Raw genomic sequence first — 25,654 nt, 5'->3', positions numbered from 1 at the left:
ATTTACTTTTAAAGTCATTATTTTTTTAATTGAAACTTTATTTGAACAAATAGCGACTTTTTTGACTGACGAACTAACAAAGAAACGAACTAAATAGGTCCCATTCTTTTTCATTTTCTATTATTTTATTGAACGTTGAGTTCAATATAAAAGTATTATTGATTTAACGCTTGTTTTAACAAAATTTTGAGAACAACTTTGTTTAGGCTTTCATAGTGAATGCCTAAAAGATGAATTAAATTTAAAGTTATGAAACTCAATTTTATTTTCTTAATGATATGTTACGTAATTTGTCTCATGACAAAAAATCGTGAAATTGTATAATAATAATAATTAAGAAAAAAAAAAAGTAAAAATAAAGAAACTTTAACGAATGAATGAAAGAGTATTAAATTAATCTTCTAAAAACAACGCATCAAAGGAAAGGAAACTGATAAAATAATATTTGCTAAATTAAATTAGCATAAAAAATTAAAAAGTATAAAAAGCTAACTAAACATTATCTTAATGTGTCGACATTGTAAGCTAGGTGGATGCCTCTATTCAAATATAAATTTTTCAATATAAGAAACATTTTTTCGTTGTTTTATTTATAACATTGTTCAGTTTAGCTGAGCAAGGAATATTTTTAAAGATTCTTAGCGCGATGTGAATATGAATATGATTTGAAATAAAGGTAGGGGCGGGGGGGGGGGCTTGATTCAAGTACTGTTGTTTAACATAAAAATTCAATAATCGGAAAATTTTTGTTTATATACGCATTGATCCTCCTCTCATAAGGTCTAAAATAAAAAAAGGTGCATAAAGATTAAAAAAAAATCATTTAGTCCAAAAATAACAAGAACTAACAAAATAGCTGGGTTTTCGGCGCATTAATTTGTCTGGCGTTCCATTGTTGTTTTAGATATAACAGTTTATGTTTAAATTGAAACTTTATACCTCAACTCTCCATCTTTTATGTGGTATTAAATAAAACAATGATAAATTGTAACTTGATTTTGCAAGTTGCAAGAAAGAATAGTTTACTTTACAATTTTACAATAAAATTTTTACTTTACAATTATATATTAAAAGAATCACTTATTTTTCATCATTTTTATTTTCCGTTGTGTTGCGATATAGCTGATGAACTTTCCAAGTAACTTTACAGTTAGAAAGCAATGAGTTATGCAGTTTTTGTTTTATTAATTGCTGCATGCAATCAAAATATTATTTCGTGCAATGCAAAACAAAGCGCATTAGATTTCTTAAAAGATTATAACAATAAATCTAAGTTCATGGAATATGAATATGCCGAAGCAAGCTTTATAAAAGCTACCAACATTACTGATTACAACACAAATATGGCTGAAGCTGCATCTATAAATTACAGCAAACGTATGAAAGAACTTCGGAGTGAAGCCCTAAAAGTTGATATGACAAATGCGGATGATGATTCAAAAAGACAGTTACAAATGCTAAATGTAACAATGGAATCAACAAATGCCGATATTGTGAAAAACATATCTATAATTGCAGGAAAAATGGAAAACTTATACAGCACCACAACAATACCTTACAACAAAAAATTTATTAAATTAATAACTCCCATGGTCAATCAGCTTAGTCTTGATCAACATCTCAAAAAAATTCTTGCAGATTCGCGTGATCCAGATGAATTGCTTTACGTCTGGGAAGAGTGGCATAATCTTGCTGGTCCCCCTATTCGCAATTTATATACAGAATTTGTGAAGTTAAATAATATTGGAGCAAGAGAAAATGACTATCACGACGCAGGCGATTATAAAAGAAAGGTATATGAAATTGACGATTTGCAAAATGTAGTAGAAAAATTTTGGGAAGAACTTAAGCCATTTTACCAAGAAGTTCATTCTTATGTTAGATACAAACTTATTGCTCAATACCCTAATTTGGTGAAGGACGGAGAACCAATTCCAGCCCATCTGCTAGGAGATATGTGGGCACAATCTTGGGCAAACGTATTTAGTTTGACAGCACCATATCCAGGTAATGTTGAAAGTTATTGTATATATATATATATATATATATATATATATATATATATATATATATATATATATATATATATATATATACTTTTTTGCGGCCTTGTTTGTCAAGTTTCGTGTTTCGGAGTTATAAAGTTGTAAAAGGATCGTAACCAGGGGAGGATCCAGACCATCTAGTATAAGGGAGGGGCAAGTTTTAAATATTTTTTAACTGATTGCATCTTTAAAAAAGAATAAGGAAGAGGGTGGGGGGGGGGGTTAGATTTGGTTGATCTAAACTGTTTAGCAAAGTAGGGGGATGGGGGACAGGCAATTTTCAGTTTTTTTGGTTAATTTCTTTAGAATATTAGTCTTTCACTGCGTTAATCTATGTAACTATAATTAACTGTGCAACAACAGTAGTAACAACAACAGTATTAATTTACTTGATGAAGATTAAAACCATATGGTAAAGTTGTTATATATTAATAAAAATTTTTTACATTAACCAACAACCTTGCAATATTGTTTTATTATTGTTTAATTAAGCTTTTTGCAACAATAAGCATAAAGGTGAGTAAAATAAAACTTTTATTGTCAGTATAAACAGACTATTAGCTGGAAAATGTTGAAAAAATAAAATTTCGTAAATAAAGATTTAGTTAAAGATAACTTGTAATAGTTTTAAGTCAAATTGTTACTAATAAAATGATGTAACAAATTAAAGCAGTTTTTTTTTAATTTGTTGCATCATTCTTTGTGCAAAATTTGCAGCAAACAGTAAAGAATTTTTAATATTTTATGAACGCATGATTGCATTATTAGTTAGATGAACACTTTAAGTTCTAATTCTTTATTGTTCAAAGTTGTATTAATAATACAATACGTAATTTCATGTTTAAAAAGTTTATTAAATATGAATCTTTTGGTAATTTTTTGCATTAGAAATATTATCCGTTCTCCCTTAATCCGGTTTAAAAAATATATTTATTTTAAACCGGATTAAGGGAGAACGGTAACAAAATAAGCGAGAACGGTAACAAAATAATCATTTTTTGGCTTTTTGGAAAATCTGCAGTAACTTCAAAATCATAATTAATTTAAAATTAAAAAATATAATTTGATATAATGTTTATATATCTGTAAAATACACTCTAATAAACATTAGAAACTTAAACAAAAACTTTTAAAAGTAAAAAATTGTTTTTTCAAACGTTTTTAAATATACCTCTAATAAATTAAGTTTTTATTATGTACTTGAAATAACTAGCAGTTAAAAGGTGTTAAATATTGTTGCTGGTCCATTGGTAAAGATCAAATGAGATTTGGACTTTAACCTTAAGATTAATAACAATCTATGCATTTTATTTAGAAGCCTAGACTTTGTCTCACTTTGAAATTTTTAAGTTGAATTAATAAAAATTAAATTGAAAATACTATATATTAATGCTGTTTAAAAACAAAGAAAATGCAAAATACAAAATACCTGATTTCATCTTTCAAATAGTCGGGTTGAAATGGACCCAAGATAATTATATAAACTCAATCAAGATGTTACTTGGTGTTGATACCTTTGATGTCCATAAATACCAACAACTAGAGGTTGAAGTATGTAACAGCTAAGTTAGTAAGCAAACTCCTTTTTCTTTTTGTCATCTTTTGGTGCATTAATAAATCGAAGTTCAACTCATAATTTTCTAAAACTAAAAGAATCATGGTCCTCTTTTGATGGATCTGCAAAATATAAATAGTAGAAAACCACACCTTAAATGTTTTACCCGTAATCTATACGGTACGTTTGGTTACGCAGACACAACATAAAGGCCTATTCTTAAGAAAAGTGTCTTTAAAATGTGCCCGTACAATTATATGAGAAGGGGGGTTCTGAATTATACTATGGTAATTGTATGCTATAATGCACACAATTACCATACTATGGTAATTGTGTGCATTATAGCACACAATGTTCCATTTTTAGCACTAGCGATAGCAGATATTTGTTGTTTACCTTATTTAGCATTTAATTATTTAGGCCTTTGAACCCGTTTTGTCAACATTACATATTTGATGGAACGAAAACTGGAATTTTCATACATACTTTGAAACTGTCCTTATTGTGCATTTGACCGATTAATGTAATTTCTGCTTTCAAAAATGATAAATCTTGGTTTCGTTCCAAAAATGCAGTCATTGGAGTTTCGCTAGCCTTTTAGTACTCCGGAGCTTTTTTAGTTTTATATCAATATATCAATGTTTCCTAACGAACCGTTGTTAACTTCTATAAGTTTATTAATTTAAAATAGTTTAACTAACAGTTTCGTATCTTTAAACCAGTAAAAGTACGAACGTATTAAATTACTTATGACAAGCCCTCCGGCATATAAATTATTTAAAGATGTGCGGCGTGTTTATCATGCATCGCCATACAATAACATTATATTACAGCTTACAAAGAATATGATAATCAAATCAAAACATATATTTTTATATTTTTTAAAAGCAATGTATGCTATAGGCGATATATGCTATAAACACATATGCCGTATGCCGTGTACAAAACCAATGGTGTATACTGATAGCTAGATGCCGAATTATGCTTAAGCACCAACATTTACACACTCAAACCTGCGTTGTTACAAAAGTTTTTTTCCAACGAGTTTTTCTAATAATATTGTTTAAACTAACAGAAACAAACTTGAAATTTCTAGTTTAAATGGTAAGCGCTCTACCACTACACCACTACCGCAAGTATATTTATATAGACAAATTTATTATTTAATTTATTATTATTAAAAGAAAAAACTTCAATCTAGAAGAAAAAGTTATTTTCTAAGCATCGAAATGAAATCAATAACAAGTTATTTTTTTTACAACTTAATCGAAACTTTAAATTCCTTCCTAAAAACTCCGGTTAATTGACTTATAAAAAGTTATTTTAAAAGTTAAAAAAAAAAAGAAAAGTATTTTTTGACTCCGGAGTCCTGGAATCCCTAAAAATTGATAGGACTTTGCATCCCTGACAAAAAGTATGGTTTAATTATTTTATATGATAAAAAATAGCGCCTTTTATTTCTAATTTTGTTTTCTGATAGATTTTACTAACGTTTTAAATGAAGTTAAGGGTCGTTCACAAATTACGTCACACAATAGAAAAGGGAGAGGGAAGGTGTTAGCGATTTCGTGACGATTTGTAACAAGGGGTGAAGCTATCCAATTTTGTGACTCAAATTTTTTTTTTAGTTTTAAATCTAGAAAGACCTTTCTTTTGATTATATAGAGTTCTAGCCAAACACACACCCTCAGTTGATGTATGCATTCTCGGCTGCAGCTATTCCAATTTAACTTATATTTGGAATTGACTTTATCAATTTCCCGTTCCCACTATAGATATATCTCGAAATACATTGTTATTATTATTGTATTAATCATCCTCTGTAAAATATATTTACAAGGTAAAAATACAAACTAAGAAAAAAGAGAGATAAAACGTATCATTTAGGAATATTTTCTTCAAGTGTGTTTTTAAAAATTGTTCGCTGTTGTTTTACATTCAAACATTGAACCGCCTGTACCAAAATATGAAGAGTAGCTTCAGGAATTACATTTTCTGAGTCTCTAAGTTTTACTTTTTTTTAACCAGCGGTAAGGTTTTCAAATTCAGTTTATAAATATTACATAATTTTTTTGTATTATCTAAAAAAGAAGATTCAACTGAACAGTAGTTAAGTTAGGAATTAATGATTTCAAAAATTACGTTATTATTTATAAAGTGGATAAATAGATTTATTTTGTTTTGGTGTACATAATTTGACATCTCCTTAATTTTAAATAGAGAGTGTATATAGTTTTTACTATACTTGGAGACATTAAAAAGCGATTTAATTGCGTTAAAATCGCTTTTTAATGTCTCCAAGTATAGTAAATTATATTTTATAAGAATATATTTTTGCGATAAATGATCAAATTTGTTATTTAAATATCGCCTTTAAACTTTTCATCAACAAAAAAAAAAGCAAAAATTTTCTTTTTTTACATTTTTTTAAAACTTGGATTTCTTATTTTAAAGAACTTTAAGTTTATTTTTTTACCATATAAATAACTTATATATTATTATGTTAATATTTAAATTTAAAAAAAAATTATTTTGTTTGCACTTCATATAAATATTTTTAATAGACTTAAGTTTTAAAAAAAACATTTTTTACTGTTTTGATTTCTAGTTGCTGGATAGTATTCACTCGATAAACATTTAGATTGCATTAAAACAACTATTTGTTATTTTTTTATGCTATCATTTTAAAGCAATAAAAACTAAATAAAATACGAAATTATGAACTTGTACCTTGTACAAGTTTGAGACATTACCAATATTATTTATTATTTATTTTAAAATTTCCGAGAACAATAAAGTTAAACGTATTCGATAAAAAACGCGACAACAACCATTAGCTTTAGTCTTAGAGTTAATCTTAGAGTTAATCTTAGATGTTTTGTTAGAGTTAATCTTAGATTTTATTCAAAGAAACTTAACAGCATTTAAGAAATAATGCTCTTTAATTTAACTCTCTATACCCATCATATCATATAGTAAAAGAGGCTAAAAATAAATGCTACCCTGAAAACATTCAGGTCAGTGACTACTCTGCAGAGGTACTATTACAAGATCTTCTTTTTCATAATGTATCAAGAGTATGTTCAGCTTATAGTGTTGTGTTAAATTCGTCATTGCTTAAAGATTGTACTACACTAATTCTAATATACAAAGCTGGCTTTGATGGTGCAACAGGGCAATCTGTTTATAAACAACAGTCAGATGATAGAAGTGAACTTAATACTGACGAATCAATAACAGAAAACTCTACCTAAAATATAAATTTAAATTCTTTTAAATCAAAATTATCCTTTTTGATAATTTGTTGGGTGATTTAAAGGAATTTTTTATAAGTGGAAAAAATTGGAGTTTTTAAATAATTTGCGTAATTATGTAATGATATTTCAAGTTTTTTCAAAATAAATGTTATTTTTTCCGCAGGGGTGTTTTTCAATGTAATAAACTGTTTCTAATAAAAAAAGTTAATAAAATTTTTGTTTTGGGAGTTTTAACTAGAAAATGTCACTTTTGACCCACTGTGCATTGCGTGAAACAGCTGTGTAGTCTATCGAAAGATAAGCTGTTATCCAAACGTCATCACTATTAAACACATAACTCAAATGAAAGTATAAATCAAATAATTTGGAGTAAGTGCCCAAAAAATATTTTTGCTAAACAAAAAATATTAGAAAGTAAAGTTTATTTTGCAATTATTCAGTTCAATAATGGCACTAATGATTTACAAAAAGTTTTAAATCTCTTTAATATTAGTGAAGTTCTATGTTTTCAAAATGGTTCAGTTCACAAAGATAGAATAAGTATTTAATACTTTTTATTTATATGTTGACAAAGAAAGTATCAGATGATGAAAGTGAAGAAAGACAATCAAAAAGATTAAGAAAGGATTTATAGACATTCAAAATGAAAAAGGAGTAACAGGTCCTTATCTTCCTGGTGGATATTAAACTTTAAATTATGACTTTTATGAATATTGTTTTTGTTTTGCGTTTTTATCAAAGATGTGTTTTTCTGACTTTTGCTTCAACTTCAAACAATATATCTTATAAAATAATTGTGCTGTTGCTCTGAAATTTTAAATGAATGTTCAGTTAACATATACCTATGTCATTTACCAAAATCAAATTCAAATAATGTTTTTTTAGAATGTATGACCCAAATAATGTAAGGAACCCCTCATCCCCTCATTTATGATCTAAAAACTATTGTCATAACAATAAATTTAAAAATTATTGGTAAAATGTATTTCAATAATTTTGGTAAATGTTTTTAACTTATTATCAATAAATATTTGGGCCAAACTTGAAGTTTTTTGTTAAATAGTTCCTAAGTTATTTGGTTTAGAAGGTATACCTAAATTGCATCAAATGTAGGTAAATATTGTATAAAAGAAGGACAACGTCTTTTTTTTTTTTTTTTTTAATAAAAGATTTAGTTTTAGCCTATTAAATGTGAAGAACCAAGAAAAAATATATTATAGTAAGTTTAATAAAAGATTTAGGTTTCTATAGGAACCATCTTGATTACCTTGAAGGAACCACCTTAATGGTTCATACGAGTCGATGACAAAATTGCTATTTATTCCATCGTGACCAACGTATTTATTTGTTTAAAGCATTTAAAAAGATTTTTCAAATTCCTTAAAGGAAAGTTCATAGGATGTTAAGGACAACGATGATATCGGAAAATTATGAGGATTTATTTTGTGAGTCACAAAAGGAATTTCTTTTGCGCAAAATTTGGGTCAACTGATGCAAAGTATTTAATTTTTAATTTATTTGTTTTTTGATTGAATTTTTGACTTATTTGTTAATACAAAATATTTGTTAAATTCATCAAATATCATAGTTGGATTAGAGGGAAAATTATCGTTAACTTTTAAAGTTTTGGGAAGAGTGTACATTTTTGTTATCCGCGTGCCAGTAAAATGTGTATGATTGTATTGAGGTACAACTGTACACTGCGAGTCGCAGTGTGCAGTCTGCAACTATAGTGTGCAGTCACAGCGCAGACGTAGGCTGCGACTACGGGCTAAATCAGTAATTTTATGTATTTTATAAAACTTTGAAAAGTATAAATAATAAATAAATATAATTATTAATAAACAACAAAAGTAGTTAAAACACATAAAGCTACTTCAAAATAAAATATTAAAAAAATAAAATTCAAACTTTATAAATTAAAAAAAATTAAACAAATTTTTTTTTGCGTAGAAGCAATATTTTTACTAAAGGATTATTATTTAAAAGGAAATAATGAAGGCAATAATGAAAATAAATATACAAATAATGAAATGAAAATAACAATTAAAATTTAAATGCATTGAAATCTATTAATTAGTTAACTAAAAGCAGTTAAGAAAATTTAAGATATTATGGTATTTAAAGTCAGTAATTGCGTGACGCAATTTATGTTATTATATATATAAAAACATCAAAAAAACATCAAACACGTGCCCCTTATAAAAACATCAAACACGTGCACTGATTGCATTTAGAATTTTAATCTTTCTCATTCGAATTTTGAAAGAAAATTTTAAATTCGTATTTAAAAAAAATAATATTTAAAAAGTTGTTAAATAAATAACAGTACTTGTGTACAAAATTTTGTTTCATTTTCAACCTCTGCAATTGTGTGGCAGTGTTATTTGTTATTTCTAGTTTAAAAAGGAAGAGATTTCAAAATTGCATAGAGATGTACGAAACCTCTGCAATTGTGTGGCAGTGTTATTTGTTATTTCTAGTTTAAAAAGGAAGAGATTTCAAAATTGCATAGAGATGTACGAAATCATAAAGCTTTTTTTGATTTATGCTGTCAAAAAGTAATTTTTTATAAATAAATGTATATCAATTTGAGATGTTGTCAAAATAGATGAAAAATTTAATATTTTTATAGTCACTGTTATAACACTTCCAATAATTATTGAATTTTGAAAGAAAATTATTGTATTTTTAATTTGTATAAATTGCAATGCTATTGCAAAATGTTTCAAAATCATTTAAAACAAGTTAACATGTATAACTATTCAAAATGTATATATCTTTTTGATGAAAAAACCGGTAATTTCAGTCTTGTTATCTAAAACACAAATTAAAAGCTGCACCCTTTGAAATTTGCAAAATTTTTTGAGCAAAACTTATTTTGAATAAATTAGGATTGTTTTGAATAAATTATGATTGTTTTGAATAAATTATGATTGTTTTGAATAAATTATGATTGTTTTGAATAAATTATAATTGTTTATCCAAATTTGCAGTAATCTAATTTAGCAACATCCGCACTCAAAACGATGCACATTTTTTAATGAAAAATTACTTTTGATAGAATAAATCTAAAAAGCTTTATAATTTCGTACATCTTTATGCAATATTAAATTTCTCTACCTTTGTAAACCTGAGATTACAAATAGAACTCCAAACAGTTATTTTAGTACCTGGTTTTTTTGGTACATGGTTATTTCGGCACCTGGTTACGTGATAACAATACGACAACAAACGATGCGATAAACCTTATCTATAATTATGTTCAGTACAACAATTTTGGTTCACTTGATAAGTAAAATCTTGATTTCTCAAACTGTTTCTTTCGTATTTTAAATAGAGAACTATTAAACGAACTAATTTAACTTTTTAGATGAACCAAGTCTTGACGTCACTGCTGAGTTGAAAAAGCAGAACTACGATTATCTAAAGATGTTCAAAAAGGCAGAAGAATTTTTTACTTCAATTGGTTGGCCGTCTCTTCCTCCTAGCTTTTGGAAAAAGTCTATGTTCGTTCGACCGAATGATCGAAATGTGACCTGCCATGCTTCTGCATGGGATTTTTCAGTAGTTATAGATGGAAGTCAAGATGTCAGGTAAAACTAACTTAAATTTTATTTTTTTAAAAAAGGTTTTTAGCTTAAAACCTAAACAACCTAGCTATTACATTACATTTAAAGAGTATTTAAAAACATTATTTTTTTTTAATGTTTTGAGCCTAAGTTAATTTAAGCTTTTCTATAAATATAAATTAACGGGCTTAGCAGTGACGGGTCCAGGGGGAAGGAAAGCGGGGTATGCATTCCCCCTCCCAAAAAAATAAAATTCCTAAAATATCTTTGAAATGGACAGCATTTTTTTATAGAGGACCCAAATGTGATGTAAAATACAAAAACGTTTCTGTATCCCCTCCCCCAGGAATTTTCAGTAGAGGAGGGATCCTCTACTGAAAATTCCTGGATCCGTCACTGGGGCTTAGCACTTATTGAGATTCTAATCCAGATACAATATAAGCATAAATTGAAACAATGTAACCAAAGAGATCAAGGGTATAATGAATAAGTTTTAGGTAAAATAATGGTATAATAATGGATAAAAGAAAAAATTAATGTGGTACAAAAACGAATTTTAATGATCATTCTTTTAATATATTATGTGCCGTGTTGCACATAATATTTGTTTAAGTTTATTACAGTTTATTTAAGTTGTAAAATCTGTAAATTTATTTGATATTCTACAAAAATTATTCACTCTTAACTAAGCTTCTTAACTTACACTTAACTAAGCTTCAGTAAATTAAAAGAAAGATTTAATTGATTACTTAAATTATTTTTTTTAAAAACCTCTGCGACATTTGGTGGGAAGCAAAAATAAGAAATATCATAATTGTTTTGTATCATGTTAGTGATATAGAGCTGATTTTCGGAATTTTCAGGTGTTAAAGAATTTAATCATGAAAGATGATAACATTAATAACCATTACGTCGACAGTAAACCAAGACCGTTTTTTTTCAAACCATTACTGTTCAAGGCCGTCTTTACAAAGTATGTTGCCTTGTAGTCGGGACTGGAGGAAAGATTGAAGGTTGTTTTTTAGCGGAAATTTAGAAGCGAATTGCATGAGATATTGAAGAGAAGTTACTGTATGCACTATGTCTCTAAAGTGTTGTGTTACTTTATGTCTCTTAAGTGTTGTGTTACTTTATGTCTCTAAAGTGTTGTGTTACTTTATGTCTCTAAAGTGTTGTGTTACTTAATGTCTCTAAAGTGTCGTGTTACTTTATGTCTCTAAAGTGTTGTGTTTCTTTATGCTTGTCTAACTATGAGATAAAAAATGAGAATTAAGTATCCGTTTATAAATGTTAACTAAAAGACCAAGATGAAAGTTATTATGGATAAATTTAATTCCATGAGATAGTATCTCTGATTTAAAATATACTGTGGTATGCTCTAAATAATTGCCTGAAAATGTTATATTGATAATGATTAATGGTAAGAAACCAAGTAAGGTGTAATGAATAATGGTAAGAAACCAAGTGATGGAATCTGACAAAATTTAACAATATTAATTTAAGACAAATTCCAACAGTTCTAGAATAGCGTAATGCAGCACGAAAAAGCTAATCAGTAAGAAATATTCAAGAGGATAAAACTAACAGATTTAACAAAGCTAAAACTTAGATTCTGTTTCATTGCAATGAAAGCTGAAACTAAACAACTACCAGTTTAAAGTTACAAATGTAATGAAACTTTAGAACTGGGGGAAATTACCTTCGGTATAAAATGAAATAAGATTAAGATGTGTCGGGACAAAAATTGTTTCTGAAAATGAAAAAATTAAGAAAAGATGTACGCCACCTCCAACTGTGGTGTATGCTTTAAAATATGGTCAATATTTAAGTGAATGTGAAGAGTGACTCCGAATGGTAAGGTTACTCAAAACGTAAGGTGAATTTGAAGAATGACTCTAAATAATAAGAAAAGAAACAATAGTTTTCGACAAAGATTAGGAAAAGTAAATGTACCTGACAGAGTGCAACATAAAAGATGGGATGGTTTGATTTAACAATAATAGTCAAAGAATTGTTTAATTTTGCTACAATTTAACTAGTTTGTAGCTAATTGCTATTTAGTTACCTACCAGCTCACTTGACAGTATTTCAGCATTTTAACTCATACTTTTAATATTTAATTTTAATTTTTAATCTGGTTGTATATTTAAGTAATTATTTCAAAATATTATATTATATAATTTCATTTGATAATATAAATGTATATATATTGTTATATAGTTTTATATTATATAATTTCATTTGATGATATAAATGTATATATATTGTTATATAGTTTTATATTATATAATTTCATTTGATAATATAAATGTATATATATTATTATATAGTTTTATATTATATAATTTCATTTGATAATATAAATGTATATATATTGTTATAAATATTGTTATAAATATCATTATATAGTTTTATATGCTTAATATAGAGTAAAAATGTGTACTGAAGTAACGCAAGATGATTTTAATACCATTCATCATGAACTTGGTCACATTTACTACTACTTGTTGTATTGGGATCAACCTAGTTTATATAGAACAGGAGCAAATCCTGGTTTTCACGAAGCAGTGGGTGATACATTAGTTCTCTCAGTTCAAACACCTGAGCATTTAAAGAAAATAGGAATCCTTGAAAGTGTTTCAAACTCAAGTGGTAAAAGTTTTATTGAACTTTATTATAAAGCTAATTTAATTTATGATAATTTATGATAATTGATGCATGAAACCATTTTTAATGATCATGAAATCATTTTTATTGATCTATTCACCGTTGTAATTTGTTTTTCATTATGCTTCAGCTTACATATTTTGTTATTAAAAGAGTTTTTATCTATGTATTTAAAGATTTTTTCTAGTTTTTTTTTTCGTAGTTTTTATATTTTTAAAACAATGGTTTTTTAAATTATAATTTTCAATTTAAGAAATAAAAGTTTAAGACGTGGGATTTTTTTTTCAATTTATCGGATATATTTACATATTCAGTGCCTGCTGATGGCTTGGGCAAAGAGTGCTACGCACACAGGCGGCAAATTTCTAGGCCGGCAAATTTTAGGATCAACAGTAGGGTGATGTCTTCCCTTACCGTGACTTTAAGAAAACTTTTAACTTTAAAACTTCATTCTAAAAACTGTAACAGATTTAAATTTAGTGTTTTCGGATTAATAATTTATACTCAATTATAAACTAATTTATATTATTTTTGTTGTCATCATTAGTTTTAATTTTTTGTATAATCTAGTACGTTTACTCACTTATCGTGATAGGACACCACCTACCGTAACTGATTCTTCTACCGTGAATGAAAAAATCGTATATTTTGAATTTAATTTTATTTATTTACCTTAAGAAAAAAATGCATAAATTTAATATGATTACTAAATAAAAGAAACATTGATTTTTTGGTTTTATAAAAATTATCCACTAAAGATTTTCTCTGAATTAGAACTTTGTTTCTTCTTAAGTACATTTTTTCTATGCGTTTTTTTTTTTGTCGTTTAATTCTTCGCCGCAATTTATAGCTGTAAGTGCTCCATCAGTTGTTTGTCGGAATACATTAACTTAACTTCTATAACTTTTTCCGAATACATTTTTTTTTTCAAACCTTGAATCTTATTATTATAATTCATTTCAAGTATAAAAAGCATATCAAATGAATTTTCCCCAGGGGTTAAACTATCTTTACTTGGGAATTTAGATTTTAAAAACCTAAATGGTTTTTTAGAAAAAAAGATAATTCAAATAAAACACGTCCAAAAAAAATGTTTCCACAAATATCAAGTGCTAACTAGCATAATTTTTGTAATCACCAACCGTGTCAAGGATTAAACAATGTTGTACAAAAAAAACCACTATTTTTTTTTGATTAAAATATTCAATGTTTTTATAACTATTTTACGATTTTAGCAAAAAAATGTATATTAATTTTTAGCCATAAAAAAAAGCAGAAACTTTTTTTAATGTAAAATATTTTCTTAAGAAAACAATAAAAAATCATTTACGGATAAAAAAACATCTCCAAACTATAAAAACAAATGTTTAAAAAAATATATTATTACTGAAATAAGTTAATTTTGCATAAAACAATACTAAAAATATATATTGAAAAACAAAACTTAAAAAATTTACCTATTTTTCCTAAAACCAGAGTAGTTCTTCACAGTAGGGGAAGACATGACCCTAAATGGATAATTGCCAAATAAAAGTCGTTCTATAATAATATTTGAGTATTATTTATATATGTTTAAAATTACATCGATATTTCAGTATTTAAATTTTGTAAACATTTTCCTTACAAAAGTGTAAATATAAAAAATTCCTACATCTTTTTTTACTTAATCACCATATTTTAGTACCAATAGATCTTGCTTGTTCTCTGAATCGGTGGCTTTTCGATGTTATTATTATTATTTTTTTCAACTATATTTCGTTGTTCATACAATTAAAAAACAAAAATACAAAGAACGTTTTCAACGATTTATATTGACAGACAGGGACTCAAAGTAGAAATGGATGACCAAAGTTATCACAATCTTTTCATAGAACCCCTAAAAATTATCATAACAAATTTCTTTTTATGGCTATTATTTTATTTTTATCGGCCGTTATTATATGTTTATGATTTTTATTTTTTTAATTTTCATTAAGTTTAACAATAATTAGGAAAATTTGTCGTACGTGATTTTAATTAGAAATTTTTTTTAGAGTAGAGAAACTGTATATAATATTTATTATTATTAAATTTCCAGAAAATGGATAAAATAAACAAGTTGTCCGCTTTTTAGTATGGTCTAAAACGGCTAAAATTAGCCGGATGGAACTCGTCCATAAACGACGTCAAACTAAATTTATTTTTAAAAGTAAGAGATCATTGGCTCTCTTGCGCAGAGGCTTTTAAAGTATTACAGGACTTTATATTCAATGAAAACCTCAGTGCAAGAAAGCAAATGATCTCCAACTTCTATTCGAAAATTAAATTTAGCCTGACGTCGTTTATGAACAACCCCATGGACGTGATAAAAGCTAAACTAGATATTTTTTTGAGATAACTAGATTTTTTTTTAACTAAACTAGATATTTTTTTGAGTTCAGAAAAACCTTATAGCTCAGCATTGATTCTGAGATGAATACTTCGTTATATGAAATCAATTCAAACGAAATCAAAGAAGGTGAAGTTGAGATAGAAGGAAAAGAATTGAGTCAAAACAGAAAATCGAGCAAAACTGAAAAGCCATCGACGGTAAGCCAACTTCAAAACACTGTTCCTGCAAATGTAACTAATTTTCGCCTCTCACAAACCATAATGTTCAAAAATTAGTTCTGAAAGGTTCTGTAAACTGTCAATCAAACACTACCCCAAGAAATTGCTTCGTTTTTTTTTTTGCCGAAGAACTTTGAATGGTGAAAGTTATCCTAGATCATGGCTAATTTACTCAAAAAAATTGAAGAAAATATTTTGTTTCTGTTGTATTCTTTTCAACAATACAGATATCTCACTTGCAAGGATCTGCTGACTAGAGGCATTTGTCACAAAATTTAACGAGGCATGACATTAGGACTGATCATATTGAAAGCTGGCGGATCGAGTTAAAAACAATTGAGTAAAAAAACGACTTCGAAGTTCAAAAACTGTTGATTGTTTAACGAAGAAGCATTTTTTGAATAAATTTGATTGATGGGATAATGTTCTAAAAAGGATAATTTCCATAATCATTATGATGGCATCACGAAAGATGGCATTTAGAGAATTACCTGATAAACACTATGAAGAAAATAAAATAAATTTCCTAAAAATAGTTAAACTTATGGGAGAATTTGACTCATTTATAAAATATTATGTTTCCAAAACAGGGGGTAATTCAAACAAAACGCGTTATTAAAGCAAAAATATTCAAGAAGTTATTCAGTTAGTGGCTCGTGCTACTAGGGAGGAAATCCTTTGAAAAGGTGGGTTTTAATACTTTAATATCAAAATTTCCATTGTAGTAATTAAAATAAATCCTCACTGGATTATGACAGTATCTAAATGTCAATATAAACAACATGCTATTTACAATAATATTTAATAATATATAAACAAATAATAATTTGTACGGACATACCATTTGGTCCATAAGAAGAATGTAAAATTTTAGTAAGCTCCTGACAAGCACTTATATTCCTGTACACTGCTTCCTTAAATGACTACAAAAATGAATTTCTTAACATCTATATCACAAATGTTATTGAATAAAACACAAGAAACAAAAATATACTTTATTAAAACCAATCGAATCAGTATAATTTTTACATAATTAAAAAATTAATTTTACTATTGATAATGAAATTTTATCTTATTAAAATCCAATATTGCATTTGTAGAATCCACTTACAATCAGACTAAATTTGATGTGTACGTTACCACACCAAAACATTTGGCTACAACTTCGCGTTTAACATTTGAATATATCGATGTGTCAACTGAAAGAGTCTGGAAGGGAAAATTTTTAAAGCAAACCAATTTCCTGTTTCCTATTTTGGATTCCAGATCAAAGTTCAAGAAAAATTTATTTGATATACTTTTCAGTCGAGCCATTAAATCTAATGGCAATCTAATGAAAGACGCTGAATGAAGATTAAATTTTAAACAATAAAAAAAAATCAAGTTTTAAGTTATATTGCCGCAATGTAACTTAAAACTTGTTTGAAATATTAGACATAGAACTGGTTAGTAAAGCAATATTATTGCGTTGCTAACCAGTCCTTTGTTTTATTTACACAAAAATCTATCTGCCATTTTTAATATTGGCACATCTGTTCTCTCTCTCTCTTTCTCTCTCTCTCTCTCTCTCTCTCTCTCTCTCTCTCTCTCTCTCTCTCTCTCTCTATCGCTCTCTTTTTATATATATATATATATATATATATATATATATATATATATATATATATATATATATATATATATATATATATAACAGGCGAGAAAAAATTATTTTCTGGTAACATACTCTGTACTTTTTAGTATGCAATTGCTAATATGTATAATAATTAATCGTTTTTTTAATTGTCTTTTCGTTCAGTTTTTATTTTGTATTACCACTTCTATTATTTATTATTCTAGAACTTCTAAATGAAATAATGCAATGAATAATGTAAAATTCACTAATAAGTGTAATTAATTACTCTTATGCCATTAAGAACGTTTTATAGACTTTCAAACAACCGTGTCTCCGTTTCAGTTCTTTTTTGAATTTCCAAATATTTCAGACGCAAGTAAAGATATATTGAGAGATAATTATAATTTGTTGGAAGAATAATGAAAAAATCCACTAGATATTCTCACATTTGTATTCACACATGGTCTTAAAGAAATATTCCCAATACTTGTATCGCATTGAGAATCTTGCTAACAAATTCAAAATCTGATTACGATTAAACATCAAGAAAAACTGAACGGACCTTCGATTATTTCTATTGAGAGCAAAAAAACTCGTTGGATATGAGGGAGCTGAGACTTAAATTTGCTCAAATGAAAGCCAGAGGAGTACTACATTCAAAACAATAAAATTTAAAAATCTATGTTTCTATAAAGATTCGAATTTGTTATAATTTTATTCTGAATTTAAAAATTCGATATATTTTTATAATATTTAATTTTAATATTCTTTAATCTTAATATATTTATTCTTTATATGTAAAAATATTCTTTATATGTATAAAAAAGTAGTCAATAGTGAATGAATTTAATGGGAAATACCTTAAGTTCATATGTTTAAATTTTTATTCAATTTTGAATAACGATTTTTTTCTTTAATTAAAGTGACTGTTTCTTTATTGATATTTATAAAAATTTTTAATTTTATAAATTTTTACATTTTCGCTTCCTTTTTTTTTTGTATGAATATATCACCTTACGTCTTAATTTGAGCATTTTAAATAGTTGATATTTTGATATAAAAGTATAAAGTTCATAAACTGCTAATTAGAGGCGTGCAAAACTCGAAGTTTCAAGTTCGAGTTGGATTTTATTAAATAATCGAACTCGAATCGAATGTGTTTAGTTAATCGAATATAATTCGAATTTCGAATATAAAGTTCGAATTTCAAAAGTTGCTGTAAAATCGTATTAAAACGCTTCAAAATGGAGGGCGAGAGAGTAAGGAGCTTTATTTGGAATTATTTTGATAAGTGTAAAATTAACGATACTATTTTTGGTTTTTGTAAAATTGGAAAATGCAGTCAAAAAATATCTTGTCTTACTTCATCTATAACTGGCTTATTTAGTCACCTGAGAAGTTATTATAAGAAGGAATCAGCAGAGTATGATAAAAAGGCACAAGAAGCAAAAAGAATGAAAAAAGAAGAAAATAAAGCTAGAAAACAACTACCAGTTAGTATCACAGATCAGTGGGCTAAGAAAACAGCATGGACGTCTGATCATGAAAAAGCTAAAGAAATAACACGAGCTATTGGGCGCATATTGGCTTCCAGTTACCTGCCGTACAATTTCGTAGAAGGACAAGGTTTTCAGGCACTTATGAAATTGGTTATTCCTCAGTACCATATTTCGAGCAGGACCACTTTTTCTCGCAGCATGGTGCCAACTATGAATAATAATTTGAATCGAGAAATGACTGATTGCATTTATCCTGAGTGTTGGCATGCCATCCTATTGCTTTTCCAAAGACATATGGTCTTCTCTCGCACTGGATTCCTATATATCATTTTGTTTGATATATTTAACTGCTAATTTTCAAATGCGATCATATACACTGGAGAATAAAGTGGAGTTTGTGGCTGTGTCACATACGAGCTAAGCAATATTAGAATCTCTGGAGAAGTCAATTGAAGATTGGTTGCTACCAAGAGCAGTACAAATATATGTTCTTCGAGACAATGGTAGTAACATGAGAGCATCCATGAGCATGTGGCAAAACTTTATGGACTTACCTTGCTTTGCCCATACGCTTCAATTATTAATTAATGATGCAGTACCCGAAATTGAAGGCATGACTAGTATGATAGCAAAATATAAAAAAATTGTCTTGCACTACCATCACAGTATTCAATCATCTCAATTGCTGTATGCACAACAAAGGCAATTAAAAAGAGATGAACGTGAGCTCATAATGAGTGTATCATCACGTTGGATTTCCCACTATTACATGGTTCAACGCCTTATGGAAGAGAAAGCGCCCTTATCAGCCGATATTGCATTAACTTGTAAGGTGGAGAATCTCACTACGAACGAATGGAAACTCACCAAGGGTTATCTAAAGATTTTAACTCCTTTTGAACAGGCTAGCAGAGAGTTGTGTGGTGAAAGTTACCCAACGTTATCTATGAAAATACCAGCTCTGCATGAAGGACACCGGAAATTGCACGGTTTCATCAGTGATATTGCAAATAGAGGCTCTAGATTTTCACTGGCGCGGAGCCTTGTGGCATCTTTAGAAAGAAGGTTTCTTTCTTTCAGCGAGGTAACATAAATAATTATTTATATACTGAGACTCAGTATATAAGTGTTTATTTCAGTTTTTATCAATCTTTTTTCGACATTCACTGTCATTATCAATCACACACTAATTTTTAATTACCTATTTCCACATAAAGCTTTCTTTAACTTCAATCGCTATTAGGGACCATGGTCATACTTATCTAATATATTATTATCTAATTATCTATATTCCTTGAACAATTTGACAATTTCTGTATTATTTTATTAGGTTCAGCCAGATGCAGTTTGCACATTGGTAGATCCCTGGTGCAAGTCACTTTACTGCAAGCAACCTAAGAAGCTGGCGGCCAACTTATCAAAGCTTTGTGAATTACTCTATGAACTTCCAACAGTACCAGGTTCAGGACAAAAACCAGTTCAGTCTTAGCACTCAGCGATGGAGTCTACACTAGAAACACAATCAACAGGCTTGTGGAAATCCCTCAATAACATGATGACAGCAATTGCAACCAACAACAATGTTACTGATGTGCCAAGTACGAGTGCGCTTGATGATGATGTGAAGACATACTTGAAAGATATGGTAATTGGGCGCAATGGTTGTCCACTGACATGGTGGTGGCAAAATAAATGTCGATTTTCTTGTCTTGCTAAGCTTACTCAATTGCTTCTGGCAATCCCAGCGACCAGTGTCAATTCAGAGCGTCTGAACTTAACATCTGGAAACATCGTTTCCATTAAACGCTGCAGTCTTCTATTAGAGCATGAAGAAGAACTTACCTTTCTTCACAAAAATGTGCTGACTTTTAGCATTAGGATAAATATGGTTTGTTGATGATGACATTTTTAAATAAATTAAATGTACACTTTCACTCTTTTGTTTATAATCTCGAACTCGATCGAATTTTTTTGTTATCTCAATCAAACTCGATCGAAAATAAAAAACCTAATCTCGCACAGCTCTACTGCTAATAAAGCAACTTTTGTGCACTCAAAACTATAAGTATAGAAGTTTCATTCATTTAAGCCAATTGTTTTTCTCTGGCCTTTTTTAAAGGCTAATTATGAATTAGGGCGGTAAATTTTTTTTTTGCATACGCTAAGAAATGCCCACAAGCCGGCTCTCTCTCTCTCTCACTCTCTCTCTCTCTCACTCTCTCTCTCTCTCTCTCTCTCTCTCTCTCTCTATATATATATATATATATATATATATATATATAGAACCAAAATTTTACTTTGAAATATTTATAAAAATCTGGTTCTCTTTTGACCCAGGGTAATATACTTTCAGAGAAAAAAATTTCAGTGCTTTAAGGTACACAGTAATCAAGGATCATTAAAATAACTTTTTTCAAAAAATAAATAAAAACTTTTAAGTTACTTTTGAGCTTAAGTTCACCTAACTTTTATACAAAAAACTGAGGATACAAAAATGACATATCCCTAATATACATACATACATACATACATACATACATACATACATACATACATACATACATACATACATACATACATACATACATACATACATACATACATACATACATACATACATACATACATACATACATACATACATACATACATACATACATACATATATATATGCATGCATACATACTTACGTACATCTCCGCTTATTTCTAATCTCTGGTGTCCAGGAGTTCTAAAAATATTGAGTGACTTATGGTCTGAAATATGAAAAAAGCATGAGATTTAACAACTAGAAACTTATTATTTTTAAGCTTGGAGTTCCGACGTCCTGAAATCTATACCTCCATTATACATAAAGACTCCGGGTTCCAAAATTAATTGTTCCTCTAACCTAAAAGTCTTAACTTTATCCCCCAAAGTAATCCATAAGCTTTTTTTTTAAATTTTTGAAGTTTCTGGATATTAAATACTAGGAAGAAGTAATTTTCTTGTGACTTTAAAGTCCACAGTCCTTTTTGGGACTCCGCACCCTGAATATAGTTACTATCCTTGTGTATTTACGGGTTTAGATACAAAGCAACAATGTAATTCATTTTTCTATAAAGAATAAAACGCAAAACCGCCATATAGAGTTAAAACACTAGGAATTAGTTAGTTTTAAATGTTATAGTTCCATGAACAAACTAATTTGATCTGTTAAATGATAACTTTGAAGGTATTTTGTCGGGTAAGTAATAAACTCCATAAATGTTAGTAAGTATGAAATAAGTATGAAAATTATACCATTATGAGCCACAATACGACATCATTGTAGTAAAAAATACTAGGTGCCAAGGTATCTAGGTGCCTCTATGTTAGTCAACCTATCAATAATAACTAAATACACACAGAGGTCTAAAATAACGCTAATCTAGTAAATAATGAAAAATCCTAACATTGACTCAAAAAGCAATCAATTATATACCAATACGATGTCATCGTATGGCTAATTTTAATGCTTTTTTTGCTCGAAAGTAATAAAGGCATTAGGCTAAACTAATTACATGAAATATTTTGACAATTTTTAATGAAATACTTTAATATAATAAAGAACTCTAATTGTATATTATAAATATTTTATATATTATATAAATATTTAGTTTACTTTACGCTATTAGTTTACATCCAAAATTTAAATATATGTAGATTCATATTGTTTTTAAGATATTATTTATATTTTTTGGGTATATAAGAGTTGTATATTGAATAAAAATTTTTTTTAAAGGTGCGGATATTAATTTCTTACTTAAAACTGCAATGGAAAAAATAGCATTTTTACCCTTTGGTTATCTTATGGATAAATGGATGTGGGGTGTTTATAGTGGAGATATTAAACCATCTGAGTATAACAAAAAATGGTGGGAGTATAAGCTAAAATATCAGGGTGTTAAACCTTCAACTGTTCGCAACGAAGAGTTTTTTGATCCAGGAGCAAAGTATCATATTCCTGCCGACACATCTTATATAAGGTTACTAACTATTTTATATACAGTATAAAATTTTTTCATCTTTTTATAAAAGATACTTTTTTAATACAGCAGTTTTACATTATGATCTCTTAACTAGGGCTGTAAATCCTGGCTCGTGTTCGTGAACGGCTCGGTGATTGGCTCGACAAGAGCTCGTTCATGTTCGGCTCGAATGGTAAACGAGCCGGGCTTGAACAAAAAATTAGGCTCGTTTATTAAACGAGCCAAGCTTGAACATCATAGGCTCGTTCATATAAGCTCGATTAAAGTTCGAATATATATATATATATATATATATATATATATATATATATATATATATATATATATATATATATATATATATATATATATATATATATATATATATATATATATATATATTTATTCATTTATCCAATGCAATGAGAGCAAGACTTATATTTGTGAAAATGTAATTTGAACTATTAGAGTGCAGTGTTTAATAGGAATTATTATGTTTGTGAGAGTTTACATTATGTTTGAACTTTGAACATTAAGTTTGAACATTGAACTATTAGTTTTAACTTTTATTTTGAACTATTAGATTTGTGGGATCTTATTTCATTATGTTGTTTATTTGCATGTTTAATAGACTGTAGGATTGTTTATGTTGTTTGTTGATTTGGACTTTATTTAAAGATGAGCCTTTAACGAACAATTTTTTTTTACTAAACGAGCTTTAAACTAACAGGTTACAATAATTATTTCGAGCTTTGAACCAGTCGAGCTCGAGCAACATGTAAAACGAGCCGAGCCCAACATATTGTTTCATTAGTATCAACAAGGTGTTGATACTAATGAAACAATAGAGATTGTGTTTAATCATCAGAAAAACTATGAACAGCAGTGCATGCTAACATGTTATATTTTTGTACCCTATGATATATATTGACTGAATTTTTGTTTAAAAAGATCGATGATATTTTTCGTAATCCATTTTACTCACCCGACGTGTTATATATTTTCTTGTATATAGTTTTTACGTGTATATTGAGCATACCGTGTACGTCGTGTATATCATTTTTACTCATCCAAAATATTTTTATACATATATAAAAATATATTTTTATAAATATTTTAAATATTTTATATTTTTTAACTATTACTATCTTTTACTATCATCGCTTATAAATTCAACAGTTGCTTAAAAATGAATACTTATTATTTTTATTGTTATAAGTGTCTTTTTATTGTGATAATTGTTGTTGTTAGTTTGTTGTTATTTTATCGTTGTTATCCAAATTGTTGTTATTAATTATCATTGTTGCTTAATTTAATGCTGGATAGTATGCTCTTAATACTATTTAACTATTTTTAAATGTTCTTGGCTGTAAAAACTTTTGTCAAAAAATATGGATTTAAAATTTAGATACATCAAGAAATATAATTAAAACAAAAAACAATAGATCATGTTCTGAAGTCTAACGTAATCTGACATTTAAATTTTGTTTTGACGTCTAAACTAACTTTATTGTTTGTTCTTGTTTTTTACTAACAATTTTTTACAACTATTTAAAAAAAGTAAAAATCAAATCGTAAGTAAAAAAAAGAAGAAGCCATAAGAAGAAGCCATAAGCAAGCCTTAAAAAAATAATTAGTAACCACTGGTTTGTAATAACTTCTTTATTGCCTTATTTCAGAGTTATTTTATTCCCTTTATCAGGGACCTTGTGCCATAGTGTTTTTATGTATATATATATATATATATATATATATATATATATATATATATATATATATATATATATATATATATATGTTTTAGATATTTCTTTGCGCATATCCTTCAGTTCACTTTCCACAAACATGCATGCAAAGCAGCAAAATATGAAGGACCTCTTCACAAGTGTTCAATATACGAATCTAAAGAAGCTGGGAAAGCTTTTGGGTTGTTATAGTTGAATATTATCTTTTTCACCTCTTGTTTCTTGATACTTGTAAAAATTTTATGATCATATTTTTGTTTTTATCTTTAATATTTTATTTTAGTGATATGTTGAAGCTAGGGAAAAGCAAGACTTGGCAAGTTGCTTTAAAACAGTTGACTGGATCTGAAGAACTTTCAGCAGACGCGATTAAGGAATACTTCTCTCCTTTACAAACGTGGTTAGAAAATCAAAGGAAAACCAAAAAGTATACGCTGGGATGGGAAGGAAAACCTAAGAGCAACAATTCAGCTTTATTTAACAATAACATTCGAATGTTATTTGTACTTCTCACTTTTTCTTTATTTGAATTATTGTTTTAAATGCTAAAAGTGTCACTTTCTATACTACTCTGCTAAGTTCGTCTAATAACGAAGTTTTTATTATTATCTATTATTACCATAATTTTATCATCGTTATTGTTACACTTATTATAAATATAAATATTACTATTATTATTAATTTATTAATATTACTATTATTATTAATTTATATATAAATATATAGATATATAAATTTAATTCAATTATCTTGGAGCAAAGTTTAAACAAGCAATGGAGGAGGAGAGCGAAATTTAGGCAAGGAGGAGGAGTACTTTTTATTGTTTTAATTGTTTTTATTGTTAATCTTTTGTGTAATATTAGACGAGATATGAGTGTTTCGGATGAAAATAAAGAGATTTTAACTATTTAAATTATTAACATAAAATCAAAAAACATGCCAATGCTGTTATAGGCTTCCAAATGTAAGACCTCAGCAATTATTTTCAAAAGAAAATTTTAAAATAAAACTAATTTCAAAAATAAAAATAACTATTTGGCGATTTCAACTTTTATTTTGATTATTACGAAAATCAAAATACTAGAAAATTTTACAATATTTTATTTGAAACAGGAACAATA

At 27.7% G+C, this 25,654-nt stretch overlaps 1 protein-coding gene across 1 annotated transcript; it reads left to right on the top strand.

The window, feature by feature from the left end:
* The first annotated feature begins 935 nt into the window (after window positions 1-935).
* LOC100210213 (angiotensin-converting enzyme) lies at window positions 936-25,084 on the top strand. The gene is made up of 6 exons (XM_065787750.1): window positions 936-2,007; window positions 10,231-10,453; window positions 12,858-13,081; window positions 22,563-22,806; window positions 24,593-24,715; window positions 24,817-25,084. Exons 1-6 carry the CDS (start codon window positions 1,161-1,163, stop codon window positions 25,073-25,075), a joined length of 1,920 nt encoding a protein of 639 aa, XP_065643822.1. The 5' UTR covers window positions 936-1,160; the 3' UTR covers window positions 25,076-25,084.
* The last annotated feature ends 570 nt before the right edge of the window (window positions 25,085-25,654 follow it).

Source organism: Hydra vulgaris, chromosome 01 (genome assembly GCF_038396675.1).
Source record: "Hydra vulgaris chromosome 01, alternate assembly HydraT2T_AEP".
Taxonomy (NCBI): Eukaryota; Metazoa; Cnidaria; class Hydrozoa; order Anthoathecata; family Hydridae; genus Hydra; species Hydra vulgaris.
Note: the sequence above shows the minus strand (reverse complement) of the source record. Positions and strands in the feature narration are given on the sequence as shown.

What these genes read in the sequence shown, in the direction of transcription:
- LOC100210213 (XM_065787750.1), top strand. Translation starts at nt 1,161, where the DNA reads ATGAGTTATGCAGTTTTTGTTTTATTAATTGCTGCATGCAATCAAAAT. An exon ending in GATGGAAGTCAAGATGTCAG is followed by an intron (nt 10,454 to 12,857) that starts GTAAAACTAACT and finishes TGCTTAATATAG; the next exon opens with AGTAAAAATGTGTACTGAAG. An exon ending in AAGTGTTTCAAACTCAAGTG is followed by an intron (nt 13,082 to 22,562) that starts GTAAAAGTTTTA and finishes TTTTTTTTAAAG; the next exon opens with GTGCGGATATTAATTTCTTA.